Source organism: Diprion similis, chromosome 10 (genome assembly GCF_021155765.1).
Source record: "Diprion similis isolate iyDipSimi1 chromosome 10, iyDipSimi1.1, whole genome shotgun sequence".
In the NCBI taxonomy this organism is placed as follows: domain Eukaryota; kingdom Metazoa; phylum Arthropoda; class Insecta; order Hymenoptera; family Diprionidae; genus Diprion; species Diprion similis.
In genome coordinates, this window is record NC_060114.1 from 12,613,434 (window position 1) to 12,636,808 (window position 23,375).

The following is a 23,375-nucleotide window of genomic DNA, read 5'->3' on the forward strand; positions in this document are numbered from 1 at the left end:
ACAAAATTTTGTAGGCATTGTCACTACGAGATTCAGCAATGACGCCGAATCTGTGCTTAATTATGAAAAAAAATATGTGTGTGTGAAACCTTTAGCCTTAAATTATTCTCGTGTATCCAAAGTCGCATATTATCTTTCGGTTCATTTTATAGGCATGCCCCGCACTCACCAGCTTGTGAAGTTTTTCCTTGTTCATCCTGAGGTTTCGTTTTCCAATTATTATCAAGAGGTCCAATTTCTCAACATTTCTCACATGCATAGTTTGATTTTATGATAGAGTATTGCTTGGTGGAATGAGTAGAAGAATAAAATTTCCAAGTGAGAAAGTTTAGAGACACAGCAATCAGTCTATGGAGCAAAGGAAACTGGAATGGAAAGTTTCTCCATCTCCTGAAGTCTTTGTCGCCAAAATTCTAGAAATTTCTCTGAAATACATAATGAGTAATTAGTCTTCTAAATTGAATTTCTAAACAAAACTCAATAGCTGCGAATTCGAAGCTATAAATCGAAGTTACCGAACGCATCTTGCAGCGTAGAATGTAGGTTTCAGTGATCTTATTCTTTCTTGAAAATTTTTTCAAAAGAAATTGAGATTTGGCAAAAGATTTTATTCTCTTCGCAAAACGTACTGACAAGTTTTCAAATCATTAGTTGACCAAGAAAACCATTAATCACATTTAAAAAAAGAAACTACATTACCTCTTCGTAATCATCCGCCCGCCTAGCGCTGGCTGGATAATAGTCAACTATCAAGGGACGTGGTCTTTGCCCAATTCCAGATGGTTGATGAAGACCACAGGCTTGTTCTTCATTAGTAACTACAGCAACTAGAGTTCTGACTACTTGTTCATCGAGCTGCGACATAGGCTTACTTGGAGTTTTCATTCGTCTGAGGAACAGAGCGTTCCACTTCTGTCGCAGGTGTAAAATAAGTTGAGCTGCTTCTGGGTCCAATTTAAAAACTACCCAGTCATCCAATTTCAAAATTGTTGTTCCCTCTTGTGCCTCATCTGCCTCGGAGTCCGACTCACTTTCTGGAACAGCTAATATGTAGAAAATTATTGATCAGCTCTCAATGTCTGAGAAGCAAACGAAGAAAAAATTCTAAAAATTTTACGCCTTACTTTCGGCTTCGTAAATTACGTCCATTGGTAACCGTGCTGGTCCACTAAATAATGCAACTGTGATAGGATTCACAAGGGTAACTGTTTTGACGTGACAGAAACGTCCGGAGCGGCTCATTTCTTCGTATAGTAACCAATCGCATGGTAAAGCATTAACATTAGCAGAATGGGTCTGTGCGGATGTAGTACGAGGTGATTTTGGGTTATCTCGAAGTGTGGAGGAAGGATGAAAGACTACTTTGACTTCTTTTCTGTGAAATTAACATATTAAGCGAATTACTTAAAACTCAAGTCTTCGTGTTGGTGATGATTGCAACAGCAGGAGAAATAGAACTCTAACAATTATTATTAAAGTGAGGATAAATTAGTTATTTCAATTTCATTGTGCAGTATTATGATAAATAAAACATTGAAAGGAGTTGATTTTAGATGGCTGCTAAGTAAAATAATTAGGTACTGATTTGACACTGACTTTTGTCTTTAATTAAAATTTAAGAAAAGGGAGACTTACTGCGTTCGAAGCTGAGAATGTTCTCTATCTACCCTGATCAGATTAGGGTATAGTCCAGCTGTAAGTGCTGCTTTCACCACGGCCCAATTCTCAGAGTTCGAGTTGAGGTCGCGGATATCACCAGAGCCTCTTGCTCTCACAAATCCAGAGGCTCTGAGTTGTCCAAGAAGCTGAGTGCGCATTCCAACGACCATTTCCATTGTCGCAGCAGAGATAAAATTCTTTTCACAAAAGAGCCGCTCCCTCCCACTTGCTCTGGCTGTTTGCCAACTTTGAAAAGCTCGCAGAACAGCCATGTGGTCTGAGTATGTACCGGCTGAAAAATCCTTACGCGACAGAGTGGCTGCGCGCTTTTGCGATGGTTGCGAAGGCAGGAGAAACGGATCCCTGAGAGAATGATCAAAGTAAAGAGAATTTTCTTATTTCATTCTGAGTGTGCAGTACTATGATAAATAGAACTTTGAAAACATTGAAAATGATTGATATTAGAGGGCGAGTTACTAAAATAATTAGATGCTGTTCTGACACTCACTTGTAAGCAAGACTGCAAACAATGGTGAGAATTGGATCAAGGCATTTTAGCACAACTGCGTATAAAAGCATTTTGCCAAGTCGAGGTTCGACAGGTAGATCTAAGAGGTGGCTTCCAAGCTCTGTCAGATCTTCCCACGGATCTAGAGCATCTATGGTCTTCAGGAGCTGAACAGCATTGCGGGTCACAGCGTTAGATGGCGGTTCCAATGCTCTGTCTAAGAATTCAGCTATTGGAGTATTCCCAGGAGCCAAGTGTTTGGTGTAGAGACACAATTCCTGTAGCGGTAACCTGAGTATTTCTGGGGTTTGGTAAGGCTGCATGGAATTGAATCTGACCGAAGAGAATAGACGGAAGCAAATCCCATTCTGACATCTGCCAGCCCGTCCTTTACGTTGCTTGGCACATGCCTGCGATATCCAGTTAGATCTGAGCGTGCAAACTCCAGACATCGCATCAAAAGACTTCTCCTTCACTTTTCCGGAGTCAATGACATACACAACATCATCGATTGTTATGCTAGTCTCTGCTATGTTGGTAGACAGTATTATCTTCCGGGTTCCCTGAGGACTAGGTCTGAAAACTCGCTTCTGGTCGCAAGTCTGCATGTTGGAGTGCAGGACAAACAAATTGTAGCGGAATCTTTCAGTCATCCTCTTCTCCTCGGCGTTTATTCTATCTCTCATAGTCACTATATCGTCGTACCCAGGCAAAAAAACAAGAATCGATCCGTACGGCATGTTCATGTGTATGTGAAGAATCAGAGAAAACATCAAATCGTAATCGACATTCTCGTCATTGAATGTGTGATGGTAAACGTCGAGGAGCATTTTGTCTTCTTCCGAAATAGGGATGTTCTTATCGTGAGAAATATCTTCGTACGCCGTTGCACAGTCGTACGTCTTCATATAGGCCTCTATAAGCTCCGCACATTCGACCTGGTTCATTTTTCTTGCCCAGTCCAAAGCCGTCCATTCATTTACCGAGCGTATATTGAGATTTGCTCCAAGATTTAAAAGACGCTCTGTCGTGTCAATGCACCCTCTTCCTGCAGCGACCATCAACGGCGTTACGGACGTCTTTGAGTGCTGGTAATCGACAGAAACATTTTCCGACTGTATGAAATACAGTAACTGTGTGAAGTTGTCTTCACCACCACACAGCCATGCTTCTGATATCGAGCGATCCATTTTATCTACCAGCCTTGGTTCAAGCTCAACTTTTTCTGGTATGGGTTGGTTTTGCTGGCCCAGAATTGGTGCCGGTATTAAATTTCTTTCAGATACGTAATTGATGGTCGAGTTTACAGGCTTATATTGGGTCCAAGACTCTAAAACTTTCTTCTGGTCCTTTTTGTTGACCATTTTTTCCTTCTTAGCTGACATATCCTTAGTCATGTAGTTGGTCAGTTTGAGAATATCCTCGAGATACAATACCTCGACATCAAAGAGTCTGCCAGGGACGTTGATTACTGAGCAGTGGTTGAAGTACTTCAGAAATATGCTTGTATCCATTGTAGCACTCATTAGGATGACTTTCAGAGATCTAAACTTGACTAGGGCATCCTTTAGCGCGATTAAAAGAAAATCACAAAACCTGTCTCGCTCGTGAATCTCATCTACAATTATATGCGTTATTGTAGCCAATGCCGAATCACCGCCCATTAATGTTCTGAGCAGAACGCCATTGGTGCAATAAGTGAGCAACGTTTTAGGCGATACTCTGCTTTCCAGCCTTATTTGATACCCAAATGTTTGCCCAATTTTTTCATCTCTTTCAAAGGCTACTCTCTCTGCGACTGAAACCGCGGACAGTCTTCTAGGCTGAGTGCATATTATCCTGCATGTCTGATTCCTTTGCTGACAGTAGTCTAGAATGAACTGAGGAACTTGCGTTGTTTTTCCACTTCCCGTTTCTCCTGCTATTATAATTACTTGGCTCGACGGCAGAACCTGCATTATCTCCTCTCTCATATTATAGACTGGTAGACATTCGCGAAATGGTAAAACATCCATATTTGTTTTAAGCTGAGGTACCTGCGGTATTCCACTATTCAGACGGCCCATTGCTTTCGTATTCGTGTTGACTGTTAGTAACATTAATTGGGAGATGATGTGTATTGCAATAGCATTTAATTAAAATACATTAACAGTTTGCATGGAAAATTTAGATTCAAGATGTATGTTTGAAAATTACTAAGTAAATTTACCTTCTGTGTTAATGATGCGTTCCCTCTCTGTGGGCGGGAGTAAATCTTGTCTCTCCTTGTTGCTCAGTGGAAATTTCTGTATTAAATTATAAATCCCTTGTCTCGAGGACTTTTGTAGCTTTATTATTGCATCTGCTTGAACAATAGTAGATCCTTCTCGTTTGTAAACAGTTAAAAACCTGTTGGTTCCTTTCCTATGGCAAATAATAAAAAAAAAATATGATTTCCATCTACACATACATGTTTTTCAATATTTGTTCTCTATTTACCCGCGACTTTTTGATTTCAGTCCATGTTCCCTGGCAAGATCATGGATATAAGCTCTTTCCTCGGCCGTATAAGAAGACGGAAACTCTAATTCTTTTTGTTCCGGCGCAGCCAGAAGCTTTCTGATCGTTAAATTCACTGCGATTCTGGTATCTTCACCAATCGCTGGTTTCTTCTGTTGCTTTCGTCTTGGCATCTTGGATTTTACAGAATTAAGACAGGATGAACTATCTGGAAAAATAAAGTTGGAATTTACCAAAACAGAAAATTCATGAATTTTTGTCTGCGTTGAAAGAGAAATTGTCGTAATAAATGAGCAAAATCAAACACTGTGGTAAATGTAATTTCTTACTTCCAAATTTAAAAAATTACAGAAATTACAAATAGTCAGACATTAGGTAAATAAGATATTGCAAATAATGAGGATTGCAACAATAATGTAAAGTTATTTGAAACCAACAAGATATGTTGATCTTTCTTTCAGAACAATTTATTTATTTATTTCAAAATATTCAACGGGCAAGACTGCCCTATATACATACAAGGTAAATAGTTAACCTATTATCAATAGATGCAGATGCCATAACATAAAATACCCAATATGCATCACAAAAGCATTTGACAAAAATATGACGTATGTTCTATAACGAGTAAACAAGCTTCGTCAATCACATATTCACTAATACTATACACCATATATTAAAATTTTCCAGTATAATTCTACCAACTACTTTTCAAGCGGTACGTAGTGTCACAGTTCTTAATGTGGGTCGGCAGTCAGTGTGTTCAAAGTTTTCGAAGAATGGCAACATTCTGAATAAAAATAATGTTTTATTCCTATCTAGTCAACACGCTAAGATGCGATTCTTAAATATATTAAACAATAATGAGAACAATTGTAATAAATACTAAGCAATTTTGGAAAAAAATTGGAGGCAGAACTAATAAGACATATTGCTGGAAGCAGAAAGCAAGTATATGGGAACAAATGTATAATCGTACAAGGTACAAGCGACACTGATAAAATAATGAATCTGTTGAACGGATTCGACCAATTTTTGAAAAAAGAAAATAAATTTTCGATTGTTAGCTACATACCTCACAGCAAAGCTGGCTTAGATGGTAAGACGGATTGCTTCGGAATCGAACAGCTGAACAGAACAAGACTTATACCTAATGAATGAATCTTTCGGTGTTGCTACATCGGACCATTCCTAGAACGGCGTGCTCATGTATCTAGTTGTTGTAAAGCTGTGCACGACCTTTCAGGTGCACGAAGTGAGGTAATTTTTTTTGTAGAGAACCGATTGTTGCCATGTAGGCTGAAAACAAAAACAGAACCGAGAACCAAACCGGGGTTCGAGTTTTAGCAACAAAACTACGCACTGCGGCGCATGCGCACTGCGGATTTAACGGAATCCGAACTAATTGTAAGCCCCGTTCTTCTTTTATTTTTTTTATCGGGAGATTATACGTATTGAAGATATTATCTAGATGCTTGTTTGTAACCACTAGCAGAAATTTTACCGCTAATCAAACTGGGAACAAGGGCAATTCTACTTGTATTAATTTTGCGTATAAACTTTGAAGAGCGGGAAAAAAATGCACCTTCTATCTAGAAACGTAGAACAGGGTGAAAAAATCGATTCTGAGGATAAAAAATTCATTTATGGCTGATAGATGTAAATAAGCATTAAACAAAGGAAATTAAGCAAATGCAAACGACATCTTTCTTCTCACTTGTTGCATAACTAACTTAAATGCGATTCGCGGTTAAGGTAGAAACTGACTTGACCACGTTTTGTGGTCCAGTTTTGGAATCAAGGCGGTCTTCTTCTGTCTGTTTTTCCGGGATGAAGCTTCCTAACCTAATCTAACGACGAATATAACGTCAAAAAAGCAAGTAGTTACATCTTAATTCGTGGATTTAGGGGATTAGTTCGAAGTGTAAAACATGATGCCCGAAGTATTATCGTAATGCATGGAAAAAAGGAGGAAGAACGTAGCGCCTACAATTTGTACGCAGACTGTGGATAATAAAATATGAAAAGATAAGGAAAATTGACAACTTTAACGAAGCATCGGTAACAAACGTAGATGAAGTTTTGATAAAAAAAATATTTAAAGTAGCCAATCTTCACTTTGGCTACAAAAAAGTGCACAACTACTCATTGACATCGTGAATTATAACAATGAGTGAGCAGGGTGAATCCACAGTTGTAGTGGTCAAGGCGAAGCCAGTAAGACGGGTTTATAAGGCGCCGGTCAGGGTAAATAAAATACCCCCAGAGCAGCTAAATGACCCATTGTTAAATGCCGCCATTGCAGCTCTGCCGACAAATTATAACTTTGAAATTCACAAAACAATATGGAGAATAAAAGAACTCAAGTCGCAAAGAGTAGCTCTTCAAATGCCTGAAGGTCTCCTCATTTTTGCCACCACCATTTCTGACATTATAGAAGAATTCACTTGCGCTGAGACCGTCATTATGGGCGACGTTACTTATGGTATGATTACAAGTAAAATTGTTTTTGATTGGTGTTTTTTCAGTTTTCATTTGCATTCGAATCTCACTTTAAGTTTGACTTGATCTCCGAAATTTCGAACAATGACGGTGCATATTTTCTTTCAGGTGCCTGCTGCATTGACGATTATACGGCAAAGGCTCTCGGCGTCGATCTGCTTGTCCATTACGGTCATTCCTGCCTAATACCAGTTGACAAAACAGCGGGAATCAAAGTCCTCTACATATTTGTTGATATAAAAATCGATGCGATGCATTGCATAGAGTCTTTGCAGGCAAACTTGTTGGTAACAACGAAAATAGCATTGGTCAGCACTATTCAGTTTGCCTCAACGCTCCAGGCTGTCGCTGTCGAGATGAGAAAAGCTGGATATGAAGTTACCGTACCACAAAGCAGGCCTCTCAGCCCTGGCGAAGTAAAAGCCTGAAAATAATTGACTAGCTGTAACATATCGGTGAATCAGTCCATTAATTTTTTTCATTTTTTAATCAGGTGCTAGGGTGTACGGCGCCTCAGATTCGCTGCGCAGATGCGGTCATATACTTGGGAGATGGTCGCTTTCACTTGGAGGCAGCAATGATTGCGAACCCTAAATTGCGGGCCTATCGTTACGACCCTTACGACAAGAGTTTGACGGAGGAATTCTATGACCATGAAAGAATGCGAAGTAATAGACGAGCCGCAATTGAAACTTCTAAAAGAGCGGAGAAATTTGGACTTATACTAGGCACCTTGGGTCGACAGGGAAATCCCGATGTATTGAAGACCATTGAGAAACGGATCAAAGTTTTGAAGAAAGAAGCTGTTATTATTCTCCTTTCAGAAATATTTCCCGACAAACTCAAGTTATTCAGCGATATTGACGCCTTTGTACAGGTACGATATTCAGCGCGATACGGAAATTAAACAATGTGCGTTTTTTTCTTCAGATATGTATTCAATTTGAGATTATCTTTCATTTGAGCAAAATTCGGGGATGTTCAAGTTATGCGTGTCTAACATCTGTTTTCTTACTTACACACTTTGTTTCATAGGTCGCATGTCCAAGGCTGAGCATAGATTGGGGTACAGCGTTTGAAAAGCCATTACTGACACCCTATGAGGGCTCAGTTTCTCTGAAACTAGCGGAGTTGGACAATGACAGACCGTATCCTATGGACTTTTATGCCTCTGCAAGTTTGGGTCCGTGGACACCAAACCATAAGCCTGCAGATCTAGAAAAACAGACTGATGCATGCTGTGGAAAGTGCAAGGAAGTTAAATAACGAATACTTGATACGTGATGAAAAATAAATGTCTTTTCTATCCTATTCGATACTTGTATTGAAACGTTAATATATAGTTTTAACAAGGTATCTAGTGAACGCAGGATTCGGAGCAATTTTGTAATTACTGGGAACATAGACCGAGATACCCTGATAAACTGTATATTCCTCAGATCATTCGAATTTTTTCCCGTTCACTCATCTGACACTTGTATGATTAACTTTACGTAATCTACGTCATTATCTAGAAAATAAAATGGAATAGGATTTTCACTCCTTGAATTGAAAAATACTTCGAAATTCAAGATTAACTTGACATTCCTAGTGTAATTTATTGTCGGTACGCGTACATTATTTACCTCCTAAGAACCTATTTCGGTATTTGGTCAGCCGGTACCGTCTCCTAACAAATAGTCTTGTATTCGCAATGTAATATAAAAAATTGCGGCATGTTGTTATTGAGAGTAATAAACATGACTTTGAAACGAACTGAGTGAAGTCCCTAATTTTTGAACTCTGGTTGCTTCGTTATCCCAAATGCGAAAGCGATTCAAAGCCAAAGCTAAGCTTAAGTTTTTGTCCCCCATCTCGGTAATCGATTTCTATTCGAATAACAATATCCGGCAACAGGTGTGGCGGAAAAAAATTTATCTTCATTGGAAATTATCCCTGGCCTCGCCTAAATAGCGGCGCGTTTGCGCCTCTCGACACGCGCAGCCGCGCGAATCTTCGACGCGTCGCGTCGCATCCTTCATCCTCATGTTGCGGGGATGTTGTTGCGATAATGGGTACAGATAAAGGTGCCGCGTGGGCGACTGACGTCATACGCCCACCTGTAGGCACGTAAACGCTCAACGAACCAACCCCTGTATTCTCCCACATATCGGGTGTCCGATGCAGGAATGTAGTTCGCGTCGGATTAACGGTGATAGAATCCGCGTAGAATGTCGATCATGATTCGATTCGTGTTGACATAATAATGACCACAAGACTCGTCGACACGAGGAACACGCTGTTTTTAGGGATTTACGTAATTTTTCGAAACATTTTTTGAGAGGATGTTATAGTTAGTCGTATTTACCGACCGAGTAAATGTCACTTATTTTCACTATTATCAAAGTCTGTGACACTGGTGTGAAAATGCCGCAGTCAGCGCGATTCTATATACAATACCGAATACAGATATCGAGAAAAGGTTTTGTTTTGCGGAACAATAATGGCAACAAAATGTACTCCTTTAACTGAATTATTACCATTTGCTGCAGAAATATATTTTATTCTCGTATGAAACAAAGAAGTTTTTTATATTTCCGTTTCGCGTTGCACGTATAATTGTGCTGACTAATAAGATTTATATAAAGTGACATTTTACTCGGTCGGTAAATACGACCAATCTAACATCTTCTTAACTTTGGCCGTTCGGCCGATATCGTTCGAACACTTTTTGAATTTCGAATCGTCGTATGGTCGTAGCTTTTTAAGACACCCCTTGTGTGCAGCGAGGGATATGGAAGTGTAGGTGCGCTATATACAGCCCTCGAGTATATAGTTCGCGGGGGTGAAAGACGGCGCCGGCCGCACCCCGACGTCGCGACATCAGTCGTCGCCTCGACGGTGCTCAACAAGTTTCTTCCGGGACTTTCTGGTTCAAAAATTACTTCTAGTTATTTCACTGTTTCATTTTAGATAGGATAAAACGTGTAGACAATTATCTTTAAAATTGAAAAAAAATCATCCACATCTTATCGCTGATTTTACACGCAGGTGAACATAGTTACGTATAGTTATTTAAATGATATCGGTTTTATTACCTTTTTACGAATATACCTTATCCAAAATTCATTTATAAAATTGGCACAGTATTTTTTGTTGTGTTTATCAATTAACGAGATGTGATATAATTTTTTTTTAATAACGCACTGTTATTTTTTTTTAAACACTTCGTTTAGATTGCATGTTAATATGTGAATTTAATAACTTTGATACGCTGTTTTAAATTAAAGTGTGTAAATATTGCACAATTTAAGATCAGTTCAAATCGTTTACTTTGATTCGTTTATGATTATATTATTTAGTGATATTTGAAATTTATAAGATAGATAGAAGAAAGTTTTAGTACAAATGTGAAAAAGTGAATGACAAGATAAGAAAATTTTTTTTTTATGTATTCAGTGGTTTTAGACAAAATGAAGTCTGGACTGAAACATGAAAATAGTTTGGAAGAAGATTGGCCTTCAACTAAGGCAAACGGGAGTAAAATGATACGACGAACGTCTAGGAGAACAGAAAGGCTGAATTTCAAATCATCAAGGGCTTCCCGAACCACAACACCGAGAGAAAAAACACTTAGAAGATTGGAGAGTAATGAAAGAGAAAGAATGAGGATGCACAGTTTGAATGACGCGTTTCAGGTGAGATTTCTCTCCTTGGTTGATTGTGAATTGAAAGAAAAAACGTATTTTCGATCATGTTTCAGTCTTTGAGAGAGGTGATACCTCATGTCAGTAAAGAAAGACGTTTATCCAAGATAGAGACGCTTACTTTGGCCAAAAACTACATAGTGGCTCTGACCGACGTGATTTGCGCTATGAGGAACGACGAGCAGTCAGCAGATCAAGAAACACCAGAGGGCCCTGAAGAAGGAGGGTCAAACCAAACAAGAACAACGGTTTGCATAAACATCAACACGCCAAGTTCTTCGAGATCTTCGAGTCCAGGCATACAGAGTTTTTACGAAAGCAATGAGGACAAGCTATCATGGGAAGAAAACTCGGACGGTTGTCACACGTTTTGAGAGAACGATCAACGATCAATACTGACTGCTTGAATATTTTCAACTTTAATCAAAAATGAGATGCTAACGACAAATTTAAGGTATTATTAATAATTCAGATGTCTCGCAATTTCGGGATGTAATTCTAGTCCTAGACCATAAAGAGAACAAGAAAAATATAATATTATTCGTATATATTTTAGCAAAATGCACTCAAGTAGTTCCATTAGTAAATATATATAAATATATATATACTATGCCTCGTTTGTATCAAGTATATATTGTTTAAAGATGTTGCAACGATGGCAGATTGAGTTGAAAAATAATTTACACACTCCTTTTTTTCATATTGTGTTACGTGATTTTCACCTAAGTGTGATAATGATTTGATTTGTAGCTAATTAATGAGAGCATTTTGCACTACTCATATGTATATTTTAGAAATATAAGGCGTATCACAAAAGAACAAGAAATGTTGAAAGATAATAATATCGTAGCTTAGTGTGTAAAATCAGTGCCAAAAATTGTATGAGAAAAAATTATCCAATAACAGTATTATTGTAAGCCATTGAAAATGAAGACACTAAGAGAAAAGAAAAGATACAAATTCTCATATGCAAATACATAAAACAATATTTTTAGACAAATTATAGCTATTTTAAGCCAGTTAGAAATGTGTGAAGAAAGTATTCTAATTATAATTCAAATCCAATCAACCTTCCATATATGCTTACTGATATCAAGTATATTAAATTAGAATTCAAAATATTCTGCATGCATACACATGCATGCACTGTGTCTATACCTGTCAATACCCAAAGGGTTGACAAAAATATTCTATTAATTGTATCATTAAAGCTTCAATTGAGAGAGATTATATTCTGATTAATTGGCGTTATGTGTCAATTCGATCGTGATAATAAATACATGATTTATCGCATGCTGGAATTGACAAAATTCTGTTCATAAATTTCATCAAAAATTTAATCGTACTGCGCTCTGTCTCCGTTATATTCAATTCGGTAAATTTTCATAGCTTAAGCATATGGAAATATTCGCAAGAGATTTATCTAACGATTAAAATTGATCAAAAGTGTTAATCAGTAAGAGATTACATTTACACTCGGTGAATGAAATTAGAGTGATAACTGATTCGATGAAATACATTTGTGGATTTTTTCACGCCGACATAGAGCCATTATTTTAACGACACGTAGAAAGGTGTATTTTTTTTCTTTCGGACGTTAAAAGAAGTAAAGTTAATCTATGAGGTGGTAAAAACTGATATACAAGGTTGAAATGGTGGTAAATTAAACGTACGTAAAAATATTTACAAAACTAATGAAAAGTTTATTATTGTTAAATCACCAAACATGATACTCAGGAAGACTGTAACATTCTAAATTGGAAAAAATAAGGCACTTACTGGTGAATATGATCATGATGTAACAAATCAGCTTGAGCCAAATGATATAGCTTGAGCATCCAACGTGTCAAGATCAACTAGAACCGCAGTACCAGAATCACAGAATCGAGGTATGCAAATTAATCTCACTGTTTGTCCGTCCTCACCTGGGAAAATCGTTAAGAAATATGTCAAGCAGCGTGAAGAGTACGCGTCTATGCGGGACATTTAGAACATTAATGAATTGATATTACCACACATGACATTACCTTTCCATAAACTGCTTTCGTACTTTTCCATATTGCCAGCAAAATATATATCTGGGCATTCCTCTATGATAAAAGGGTCTTTTTCATAATACGGATAAGACGATAGGGTGTCTGGTGCCGTGGGGCAATAATGTCTCCAAGTCAAAGTTCGCTCCAACCAAACAAGCGGCGAGACATCGGATACGTCGCACACTTTCATTATATCTTCAATAGGTTGTCCACTTGTACCGCACACAACGCGAGACCCGAGTTTACCGACCCATGGATTTGTCACCCCTTGCAGGCTTTTGAATCTGGAAAACGGACCACAAAAACATGGCTTGTTTTTATTTGGGGCTCTTTTCTAATACATGCTAATTTAAAGATAAGAAATTACCTCGCTGACTTTGGTAGAACGCACGGATGCAACGGTTGTTGAGGTATCATGTGATTGGTCGGATCAAATTGACCTGGCATTAGAGTGACACAGCAGGATTCGACAATCCGGCTCAAAAACGTATCGAACCTCTGTGCAGCCAATGCCGTTTCTTTAGCTGCTGTCGAATCCTGCGCTTTACCACCCGAATGTCCTTTGCTCGTGTGTATCTCAGCGCTGCCTCTGACACTGTTCCCTGTTCGCGTTTAAAAACCTTGAATTATTGATTTGAATTTCAGGTGATTTCACTAAGGGCAAGAAAAGTTTCATAAATATCAATAAGGTAGGAAAAAAAATAAGAAATGGATAATTTTATGTTTCTTTAATCACCGGCTATGATCACTCTGACAATCGAGGCTTCCTCTTTTTGAGTGGCAGGATCCCCTATCATTCCATCTATCCATTCGATCAAAAGATTTAAAGACATACTTTCTGCTCTGTTTGCCAAATCTAATCCCGAAATAAATAATAATTTGCCAGTATTTTGCGAAGCTGAGATGGTCGGTCTAGGCACACAGCCAGGAAAGCACCAATCTTCTACCTGCGGAATAGTTATGTAAATGCATATATGGACTATTCCAGCTAATTTGCTGTCAAAAAAATTTCTGTTATAGATTCTAATTATTTCTCTTCGCGAAATTTCACATTAAAAAGATTGATACTGGCATGTAATTGTCGATGTTGAAAACCGATTTTTATATTCTTATCTTACATCAAAGGTACCGTCCTCATTTTCTTTGCCTATAATAGCACAGACAATTCCAGTAACCATATCCTTGATGTCAACGTGATTGCCGACAATTTTTATCCTTAGCATTTCATCCTCCAAAAACAATTGGTCTTTGTTGGAACAGTAATTAACTCTGGGTGTCGGGGGTGCCAGCTGCTGTTCTTCGCTGAGCTCACGCAATATCGACGGTTTTAGTTCCTGGTGCTTATAGAGTGTTCCGATTACAACAGCTCGTTTACCCTGAGCTTCCTCCAGGTCGGCGAGCTTGTAGATCTTGACATTCCCTATCAATACACGAGAAGTTTTTTGTTAAGACGATATTCCAGTCATGTCTAAAGCCAAACCACATTAATCAAAGAAAAATAAAAACGTGCGATTGAATTCAGCCAAATTCAGTAAACCATTTCCAAGCCAATACCAGATCCGAATGAACAATTTGCGAAATTGATCCTAACCCCATTTCGCCTTGGCTCTTTCGGCGAGCGGTTCCGTCAGAGCTTGAAGTCTGATGGAATAAACGTGGAAAAATTGTTTGCTGAAATCTTTTGGCCCGTGTTTGAACCTTTCGGACAGATCTTCGTACTCGACGATTGTTCTTTCGAAGACGACGGGTTTCTCATCGCTGGGCTTCGACAGCAGGGTTGTAGAATCGCTGGATTGCGTTGCGTGAACCATCATGCCATGCAGTTATGAGGTGAATAATTATGTATGAAATGGAAAAGGTTATTCGATTTAAAGTTCGTTCTATTGTGTACGTTGTAATCAACTTTCAATCAATAATGTGTCCCACATGCTTGACGCATCGTGTTGTAAAAAGCGCGGACAATGAGCAAAACACGTCTAATACGTCGCCATGTTGTAAACACAACTTATCTCTTCCGTGCGTCTCTGCACTGATCTGAAGCCGTAATTAGAATGAGAGCTACAACTCAAGCCGGACCTCTCTGTTGCACGATCAGAAGAGTGTCGAGCGGCCGTTAGACTTGTATAAGCTGTTTTTTCTAACAAGCCGAGAGAGCCAGCACCAGCTATTGCGCTCTCTTTCCAATCACGACTTTACCTAACTGCACGGACCCCGTAGTCTGCCTCTGTTAAAAGTCTCTGTTTGTAAACAATGATTATTTGAGAGTGACACCGATTGTAGGGGTTTGTTCGTTGACTGAAGATTGCTAAATATAGCAAGCAAAAAGAGGAATTTTTAAGGTCATGAATAAGTGAGGAACAGCGCGGAGCTGTGGTGTAAGAATTTCGAACATCTAAGCATTCTGATTGGTTGACTAAGGTTGGGTTAGGTTAAGCAACCAATCAGAATGCTTGAATGGTGGGAAATGCTGCTGCTGCTGCTACTTTTGCCGCTCATGGAATTTCAGCCAGACCCTAGGATTACAGAGTTACAAGATGGCGGATGGTAGGTAGTGGAAGCTGTGGAAGATGCCGATTGCGCGAAAGTAGTCGAGCGTGTCGAGTCTTGTGCGCCAGACAGAAGTTGCTCGAACGTCGAGAAGTTTGGACGGTTTTCCGATCGGCGGTATATCGGTTGATTGACTCGTTAAAAGTTTGCGATTTGTTTTCGGCAGGCTCATATCCTTGACAAAAGACTCGCGTGTGATAGTTGATGCGCATTTGTTTCTTGCTAAAGGAGTTTGCAACGCAGGAAGAGGTCCGTATTTTTTGTCATTTCTACCAAATCAAATGCCAATATTTGTTTATTCAGCTCATGTGTTTAACCGAGATGCGATTCCTGACGTGATTCATCAATTGTGACTAACGTAAGTAAAGTGCTAAAAGTGTTGTGGCGAGATTCAAGAGCGTTTGCAGCCTGACAATGCGACAAGCACGAGAATGCAGCTACGCTAAGGGGTCTGGCAACATTCTGTCGGTGTTTGGTGAGTTTTATTCATATCCACTTGAATATAAAGCTTTTAGTGCACAATAATGCGTGTGTAATGTAACAAACGAAATGAATTAGCCCTGGAAGAGCAAGAGTCTCTTTGCTAAAAATCTGCCGCTGATAAAACAGAATTTCAGTTGATACGTGTCTCGAAATTTTGTGATGTTACTCCGAAGAGCTAATTGCATTAGGTAATACATGTAAATACCTTCGTTGATTTTTTTCTTCTATAGATCGCGCTTTTGCGCGTTGATGCCGCTAAGTTTTCTGACGTTAGGAATTTAGATATTTCCATTTTATCGTCAACCTTTTGCCCAACACGGGTGAAAGTAATGTTTTATGCGAGAGGACAAATTCTAGTCGTAGATCATTCTTGACTGTTTTCCGTTTCTTCCGTTATTGGAAATTATGGTTCTGGGTACGGAATGAAAATAAAATTTGTAACTGTTACAAAAAGGCTAACTAAAAATTTTTGATTTGTGACTGTATGTATTTGTTTTTATATTTACGTGTATCATATTCATTTTCAAATGAATTTTCAAATTTTCATTTGATGCAACGATAAAGAAATGGCACGAAAACTACGAAATCACAATAGTAAATTCGTGGTTTTTGTGCCATTTCTTTATTTCTGTATCAAGTAAAAAATGAATTCGAGTCTTTTTGTTCAGAATTGTGTATGGGATGGGGTTGTTAAACCTTTTTTTACGTTTAAAATACGTGGACTTTGTAATCTGAAGATATGCACGATAAAATTAAAATCGACCAAGTCATCCGCTTAAAGAAGCAGAACTTCCAGTTCTTAGAAAATCCAGTATTGACACGAGGCTGAAGTTAGTAACGTTAACGTATCGAGACGTTGAAACGAAGAAGACTATTTTGCATCCTTAGAATACCTAAAAAAGAGGAATTTACAAAATCTGAGTTTGTTGATGCTGTACTAGTGGTTTGCCGAGTTTCGAGTAATCCTAAAGTTGCAGAATAACTTTTTCCAAAAATTCATCGTTACAATATCGCTACAAACTTCAGCCTGATGTATTGACAAATGTATTAACGTTTGACATTTATTTATACCACTTTTCCTTGCAATTTTAACAATATCTGAACAAGTCATCGCAACAATATTAGATACACAATAAATTTCTGGTTACTGAAATTAAATCAAATCAATTACATATAAACACTTCAAAGTTCATTTCTTTTTTTACCATATTTCTGTAGCCTTTTAACGGTTGCACTGATTCAATGTGACGTGTTTAGTGCGTGGACTTGATACCTTGCGATTCCAAGGTAACGCCACGATATCTCTTAAGTTATGGCGGCGCGTGCGCTTTTGAATCTGTACATACCCTGTGAAACATATGGAAGTGAAATACTTGTGGATAGATAATACTTGCATATATGTCTACACGACGCGTACGATACCGAGTTAACATACAATGCAGATATTTAATTAATTTAAATTTCAATTGTTCAGGCATGCCAAACCGGTGATGAAAATTCAAAGACCCATTACATAACGTGATGAAAATTTTGCGCGTTACGTCACTTTATTCAGCTACAATAATACGAAGAGTAGTCTCAATCGGTGGGTAGTCAAATACAGTCGAGTTATGTTTTTTGATCGTAAATGTTTGTTAATTTCCTGTTAAATTTCACTGTGCGGTTATTTTTAGACAGTTTTGTTTATTTTTTTTTCTTTGTTGACGTAATTTTTCATTCGTTATTTTATTTCGAATTAATATCAATGCTTGATATATTCGATAACAAGTGTTGCCACTGTTCAAATTATTTACCTACACAGTGAGCATATTTGCATTCGTGTGTGTTCATATTTAGTTGATGCTAGATCGTAGTGAAAAATGTTGTGTGTATTTCAAAGAAAAAAAAGACACCCAACGTTAGTGGATTTTACAAATGTTTTTCAAGCAACAACAAAAGGCGTATTAGGTCAAGAGAGGTAATAATTCAGAATTTATTTCGGTGTGTATAGGTCTGAGTTAAAAAAGTTTTATTGGTGTATACTTGAGTAAAATTGGTAACGGTTTGATAATATGTGTTTAAAATTCTTCGGAAGTTATTTGCAGGAAAAGAAAGAAAAAAAAAACACCACACAAGAAACTTCGGTGTCACTGTAAACTGCGACTGATAAAACTTTTGTGCTAAGACCAGTTATGATTGCAATTTTATCGCAAAGGCAGTTAAGTAAACACGTTTAAAAATATTGCAGAAGATGTTTTATTTCCTGTTGTGTGATATTTAAATTGCAACATTTGATGATTGAAGAATATGAATGGCAACAGTTTGCACAAGTCACGACTCGCTTGTTATACATTATGGGTGGAATATTTTACAGAATCAACGACGATAAAGACTCGACGATAAAGACTATCTGTTTTATCATTGTTGCGGTCATGACATCCGCCCATTGTATACAAGCTTTTCGCGTCGCGATGTCATTTGAGTTCTAATCACTCTCAATGATATGCATTTTTATTGAAATGTTTCTGTTCGCCTAATCATTATAGACAAATCGTTGGTCAATACCAGTTATGCCTTGCTACGCCCGGATTATCTGATCAAAAATTAGTATATTGTTTACCAAGAGCGTAAAGCGGACTTTTTACCCCGTGTAGTTGCTCCCATTCGTCCCGCAATCTCCACACTCGGTTTAAAAAAATCCGCTTTACACCCTTGGTACATAAAATATCTTTTGCCATACGTATGCGTAAAATGGGATTCGGCGCACCGTTTTGCAAGTGTAAAATCCCATTTTACGTACCGGTAAGTGTAAAAAAAGCACCTAGATTCTCTCAAATCGTTGTTTCCGGCACTCATAGTTTACTCAGGGCGTAAAACCGTGTTTTATGCACTACATACGAAAAGTACTATTATATTCCTTAAAAAAATGCCAGTAATGTTCTGTGTGTCGGCAGGTATCTATATCGGCACGTTGTTTGCTTGTTGTCGCTGTAGATAAGGTGTCCAACTGATTTTTTATTTCTTATTTCTTGTACTCTAACCGCACTTACCAACGGTTGATAATACTTTTGTCGGTAAGAATGGTTTCTTGTGTTTTCATTCATTTCGTGTGTGACAAGGAGTTCATCGTTCTTCTACTGCATCGACAACCGCCATGTTTTATCGATGGTAAGAAGGACGAAGGATAAGTTAAGAATTCTTTTTATTGAATGTAGTAGCGCGAGCATTATCGAGTTATCCCGCTGATAAGATATCCTGAACTACAGGGTAAACTGGATGAAGAGGATTGAGCAACGTTGATGCACGTTAAAACTTTGAAGCTACTTACTTTTGAATTTTATAAAAAAGAAGCTGTATACGAAATTTATTCAGATAAGATACAGATTTAACTCAAATTACACGGAAAGAAACAGCTGTAGAATTACGTCGAAACATTTCTGTCGAGAAGAAGGATGAAAAATATGGCTTAAGAGTCTTTTAGATGTCACAAATTTAAGGGGGAACTTCGGTGAAATTTCGGTGATGTCGAGTTTTTTCTTTTTCAAATGACTAAAAAAGATGTGATCAAAAATTCCTTCCAAAAAAATGAAGATTATGGTAGTATGTGTCCTGAAAAAAAAAATGTCAATCTTCTGCGATTAAAGTGTATATGTGCAAGGAACTTTTGGGAGCGGTACGTTGAGAATTTTCTGCCAAAAGTTCCTTGCGTATCATCCTACACTTTCATCGCAGGAGATTGAAATTTTTTTTTTCACGACACATGCTACCGTAATCTAAATTTCGTTGGTAGGAAAATATTTTTGATCACATATTTTTTAGTCGTTTCAAAAATTAAATACTCGATATTATCAAAATTTCACTGTAGTCTTCCCTTTAAGTATAAGTAATCGGCTTATAATATTTCATTATGGGTGGAAAGTGAAGTTTTATATTTCTTTTGATGAAGATTCTATTTTCCAAAGATTTAACATTAATTTGAAGAAATTTTTGAATGATATCTTTTGCGACTAATAACGAAACCTTTCGGGACGTGTTGGAATATATTGGGAAATGTTAGGAGATGTTTGCATTCTAGTCAAATCGTTTCTTTTATAAATTTTTTCTTCCAAAAGATTACCGAACGCACTCTGATTGCCCCAGACATCAAACGTTATCTCGTTAAGACCTGCACTCTAAACGGGTGCAGTGCAGCAATTGGTAACTGACATGGAGGCGGGACTAAGAAAACATGGTTGAATATTGCGCGCGACGAAAAGTTCATCAGGTTATTGGTATACTACGAGTGTTAATTTGTTCAACTTCCATAGTGGGTATTTAATACAAAAAATTATCTGCCTTTTTATTATATTTAAATGAACGTCGGGTTTTAATCACTTATTTAAATGTGAACTATCTTCAACTTATCGTTAGACGAGGTAATGCTGTTCATTTTTAGAAAAATTCCGGCAAGTGGCGATTTGTTAAATAGGTCATTGGTGGCTAGTTTCACACATCCTTGTTAAAGGTCCTACGCGGCGCGCTGACTCGGAACGATCTGGTGTACAGGCTGAGTCGGCTCGCGTGTTACGAAAGGGAGGAGCTCGGTCGACGCATGTCACGCCCTTTAAGCCGATCGGAGGAGAATTCAGTGCTGGACTAGAGACAGAGAAAAAATGAAGAAGATACCAAGATTGGTCAACGTTCAAAGGGAAACCGCAATGAATAATATCCGGTTTGTATTTAGTTTTCCTCAATCTGCACGAATTTCTCAAAGTAATACTTTCTATTGCGATACTTTATTTTAAATCAATATACACGGTTTTTTCTCATCCAGTACCATGAGAATTTCCATAGGAAACAACCGATTCACTTATTTTCAAGATTCCAAATTTATGCCGGGTTGGATCCAAACGACAGGAAGAAGGCGACAGAAGGCCAAGACGTGAAGGGAAAGTTAAGATTTTTCGCAATCGAGGAACCTGGACTCCGCGAAGTCTCGCTCCGTCTCCTATTTTGTCCAGGATTAGAGGAGATTTCACTTTCTGTGTACGAATCGACTCATCCCGTCGTGAAGGTATTTTCCTACTTTGGTCGGACAGTTTTGCATTGTTAGAAATGAGTGTTAAGTGTAACGTGGAAAATAATCTGTAGAAGTCCGCGTGATGCTTGAAGGAAATTCAGCATTCCCAAGATAAATGGTTGAACGGATATAAAAATAATTAATTCGCACAATCGGAATTTAGAATTTATGATTGCATTATATTTGTTTTTTCAAATACACTGTGTATTCATTTTTTATTTTATTTTTCTAACATATATTTTATTTATATAAACAGTTATCGATGTATAACTTAATTGGTTACCGAAATCGCTGAGATCAAACAAGCTTTTGAGTATCCATTATTACGATACTTAAAATTATATAATTATCATCTATTTTCGCACTTCATTAATACTGGTAAGTTGACGATTTTGGCGTTTCAGTCTAAAACGATATAATGATTTCTTTTTCCTTGAGATGAAAACACCTTAACATATAAATAACAAACATTTGTACGGCAGGGTGATAATAAATAGTTGAATGAATAAATAATAAATTAATAAATAAATAAATAACGAATGATTAAATATTTTTTTGGCATATAATTAAATAAATAATGTTCTCGCAATCGAACGATGAAGTAATAAATATTTTCCATAAATACTTATAGAGACAAAATCAAGTTCGTCGCGATAATAAGTCTCGATGAGGTTGAGGACGTTGTATAGGTGGGCTGATTCGATGCTTCTTCTTCGCTCGATGATCCTCCCGTCGACGATACCGATTCAACGTTCCTCCTGTCGCTCTCCTTGTTTCCCGTGTCGTTTATTTTAACGCGAGGCGTGAATCCTGTACAGTTTTTTTGGCATCTCCTAATTAATTGATGTCACATTGTCACGACGAAAAATGAACACTCGATCAGCACCTTCAACTTTCTCCCGTAGTACTTGGTAAATACGATTCTTACAATGCTCCACTATGTTCTGCGGCATCTTACTTGTTTCTAACGCACACAATAGCGACACTCCCCGTTTTACCATATAAATAGTTCCGTTTTGAGATACAGGGACGATGTGCGAACACTTTGCGAGAACGCCGAATACTGCCGCGATTACGAGAAGAGTTTTCATGCCAGCCATTTTCTTCTGAGTTACTTCAAAGGTTCGCGCTGGTACTTCAAATTATTTTGTTCAATATTCTTGTATATTTATTGTATTAGCGCTTCAACCGATGCGGAGTTCAAGTTGATTAGCCGGAAATCGATTACCGATGTCTTGTAGGCGATCACCTCGGTTACGAGCTCTTTGAAACTGATTTTGTTTTTGTTTTCCTGCCGGTTTTATACTTCGATCATGTGCAGAACGCCCCGCACTTCTTTGAGCGGCTGTTTGATTGGAGCTCTGATTTGAGTAACCTGCTGCGTCACTACTGCCGAAGTATTAAATATAAAAATGTATACGTCAATAGTATTGCGTCCATAGACTTTCCTCGTTTTGCACGGGACTGGACACCCGACTCTGCCACTGCATAGTCTACCACGAGCACACGTTACCAGCATTCCACAAATTTTATTACTCGTCGAACATCCTTGTTTCGTAATCTTTGTATGACTGTCATTCGACGCAAAGTCTTCGAGCCTGGAGAGTTTCGATAATGAATCGAACTTTGTACCTTCATATAATGTAATTGATTTCAAATCGGAGGTGTGATAAATACGGACAAGGCATTGACCTCTTGCAGTCATAACCTGAGCTCTCCAGGAGCCAAAATGTCTGGCAGAATTTCGTTGAACGCTGCTTTTCTTCGACTTTGACTCGAAACGTATCAATGAAAAAAACTGCTCTGATAAACGTAATTCCTCTAGTTATTGACAATTGGGCTTCATCGCAGTTGAAATTTGAGAATTCAGATCTCTCTGTATCCTCAGGGGATGATATTACTATTACTGTTGATAGCCAAACGCGGCACGGTTGCGAATCATTGGCAGCCGCAGTTAGAATCAAAAGTTTAACGAGGCGAAACACCTCCAACAATATTATTCGCGCCAACGAAGTTCAACGCGGATGAAAAGATTTCAGTAGTCGAATGTTCGATATGCTTAGAGTCTAATGATTTTGATTCGACTACGGTGTTTTCGAGCTCGTTTCGCTGGCCATAAAAATCTCCAGAGATCGCAGAGAGACAGGAATTTCAAAAGTAGTTGAGAACAGATTTGGGTAAGAACGGCAGAACATGCCGAGTTGGTCAACATTCGAGTTTTTACATTAATACTACACTACGATGTAAGATTTCTCGGAAGTTTCTCACATGATTTGCGGATATCTGGTCAATAAGCAGAATTTCGTCACCACTCGACCGAACGATAGTGGTCACAAATTCTTGAAGTGTATACGATCAGCTTGAATGAAATTGGTGCACTAGTTTTTGTATTCCTGTTAGGTGAATACTAATTTACG

General features: G+C 38.0%; 4 protein-coding genes across 6 annotated transcripts; 2 read left to right on the forward strand and 2 right to left on the reverse strand.

Annotated features, from left to right (window-relative positions):
• Positions 1–174: 174 nt before the first annotated feature.
• LOC124411091 (3'-5' RNA helicase YTHDC2-like) lies at positions 175–5,871 on the reverse strand. Its single transcript, XM_046889972.1, has 8 exons — positions 5,742–5,871; positions 4,646–4,874; positions 4,377–4,570; positions 2,168–4,253; positions 1,636–2,022; positions 1,125–1,375; positions 700–1,043; positions 175–425 (listed from the first exon to the last, which is right to left on the reverse strand). Exons 2-8 carry the CDS (start codon positions 4,837–4,839, stop codon positions 414–416), a joined length of 3,468 nt encoding a protein of 1,155 aa, XP_046745928.1. The 5' UTR covers positions 4,840–4,874; positions 5,742–5,871; the 3' UTR covers positions 175–413.
• A 630-nt stretch (positions 5,872–6,501) lies between these two features.
• On the forward strand, positions 6,502–8,791 carry LOC124410999 (2-(3-amino-3-carboxypropyl)histidine synthase subunit 1). The gene is made up of 4 exons (XM_046889804.1): positions 6,502–7,151; positions 7,277–7,584; positions 7,662–8,045; positions 8,204–8,791. Exons 1-4 carry the CDS (start codon positions 6,836–6,838, stop codon positions 8,432–8,434), a joined length of 1,239 nt encoding a protein of 412 aa, XP_046745760.1. The 5' UTR covers positions 6,502–6,835; the 3' UTR covers positions 8,435–8,791.
• A 1,024-nt stretch (positions 8,792–9,815) lies between these two features.
• LOC124411000 (protein dimmed-like) lies at positions 9,816–11,797 on the forward strand. 2 transcript variants are annotated; one of them, XM_046889806.1, is made up of 3 exons: positions 9,816–10,198; positions 10,607–10,845; positions 10,911–11,797. In XM_046889806.1, exons 2-3 carry the CDS (start codon positions 10,621–10,623, stop codon positions 11,226–11,228), a joined length of 543 nt encoding a protein of 180 aa, XP_046745762.1. In that variant the 5' UTR covers positions 9,816–10,198; positions 10,607–10,620; the 3' UTR covers positions 11,229–11,797. The 2 variants fall into 2 exon arrangements, with proteins under 2 accessions (XP_046745762.1, XP_046745761.1); XM_046889805.1 differs by lacking the exon at positions 9,816–10,198 and having other exon boundaries at positions 10,536–10,845.
• On the reverse strand, positions 9,948–14,917 carry LOC124410998 (DNA polymerase delta subunit 2). 2 transcript variants are annotated; one of them, XM_046889802.1, is made up of 7 exons: positions 14,482–14,917; positions 14,009–14,310; positions 13,627–13,837; positions 13,258–13,492; positions 12,882–13,174; positions 12,634–12,779; positions 9,948–10,076 (listed from the first exon to the last, which is right to left on the reverse strand). In XM_046889802.1, the coding sequence occupies exons 1-6, from the start codon at positions 14,702–14,704 to the stop codon at positions 12,661–12,663; spliced, it is 1,383 nt and encodes a 460-aa protein (XP_046745758.1). In that variant the 5' UTR covers positions 14,705–14,917; the 3' UTR covers positions 9,948–10,076; positions 12,634–12,660. The 2 variants fall into 2 exon arrangements, with proteins under 2 accessions (XP_046745758.1, XP_046745757.1); XM_046889801.1 differs by lacking the exon at positions 9,948–10,076 and having other exon boundaries at positions 12,535–12,779.
• Between the last annotated feature and the right edge of the window lie 8,458 nt (positions 14,918–23,375).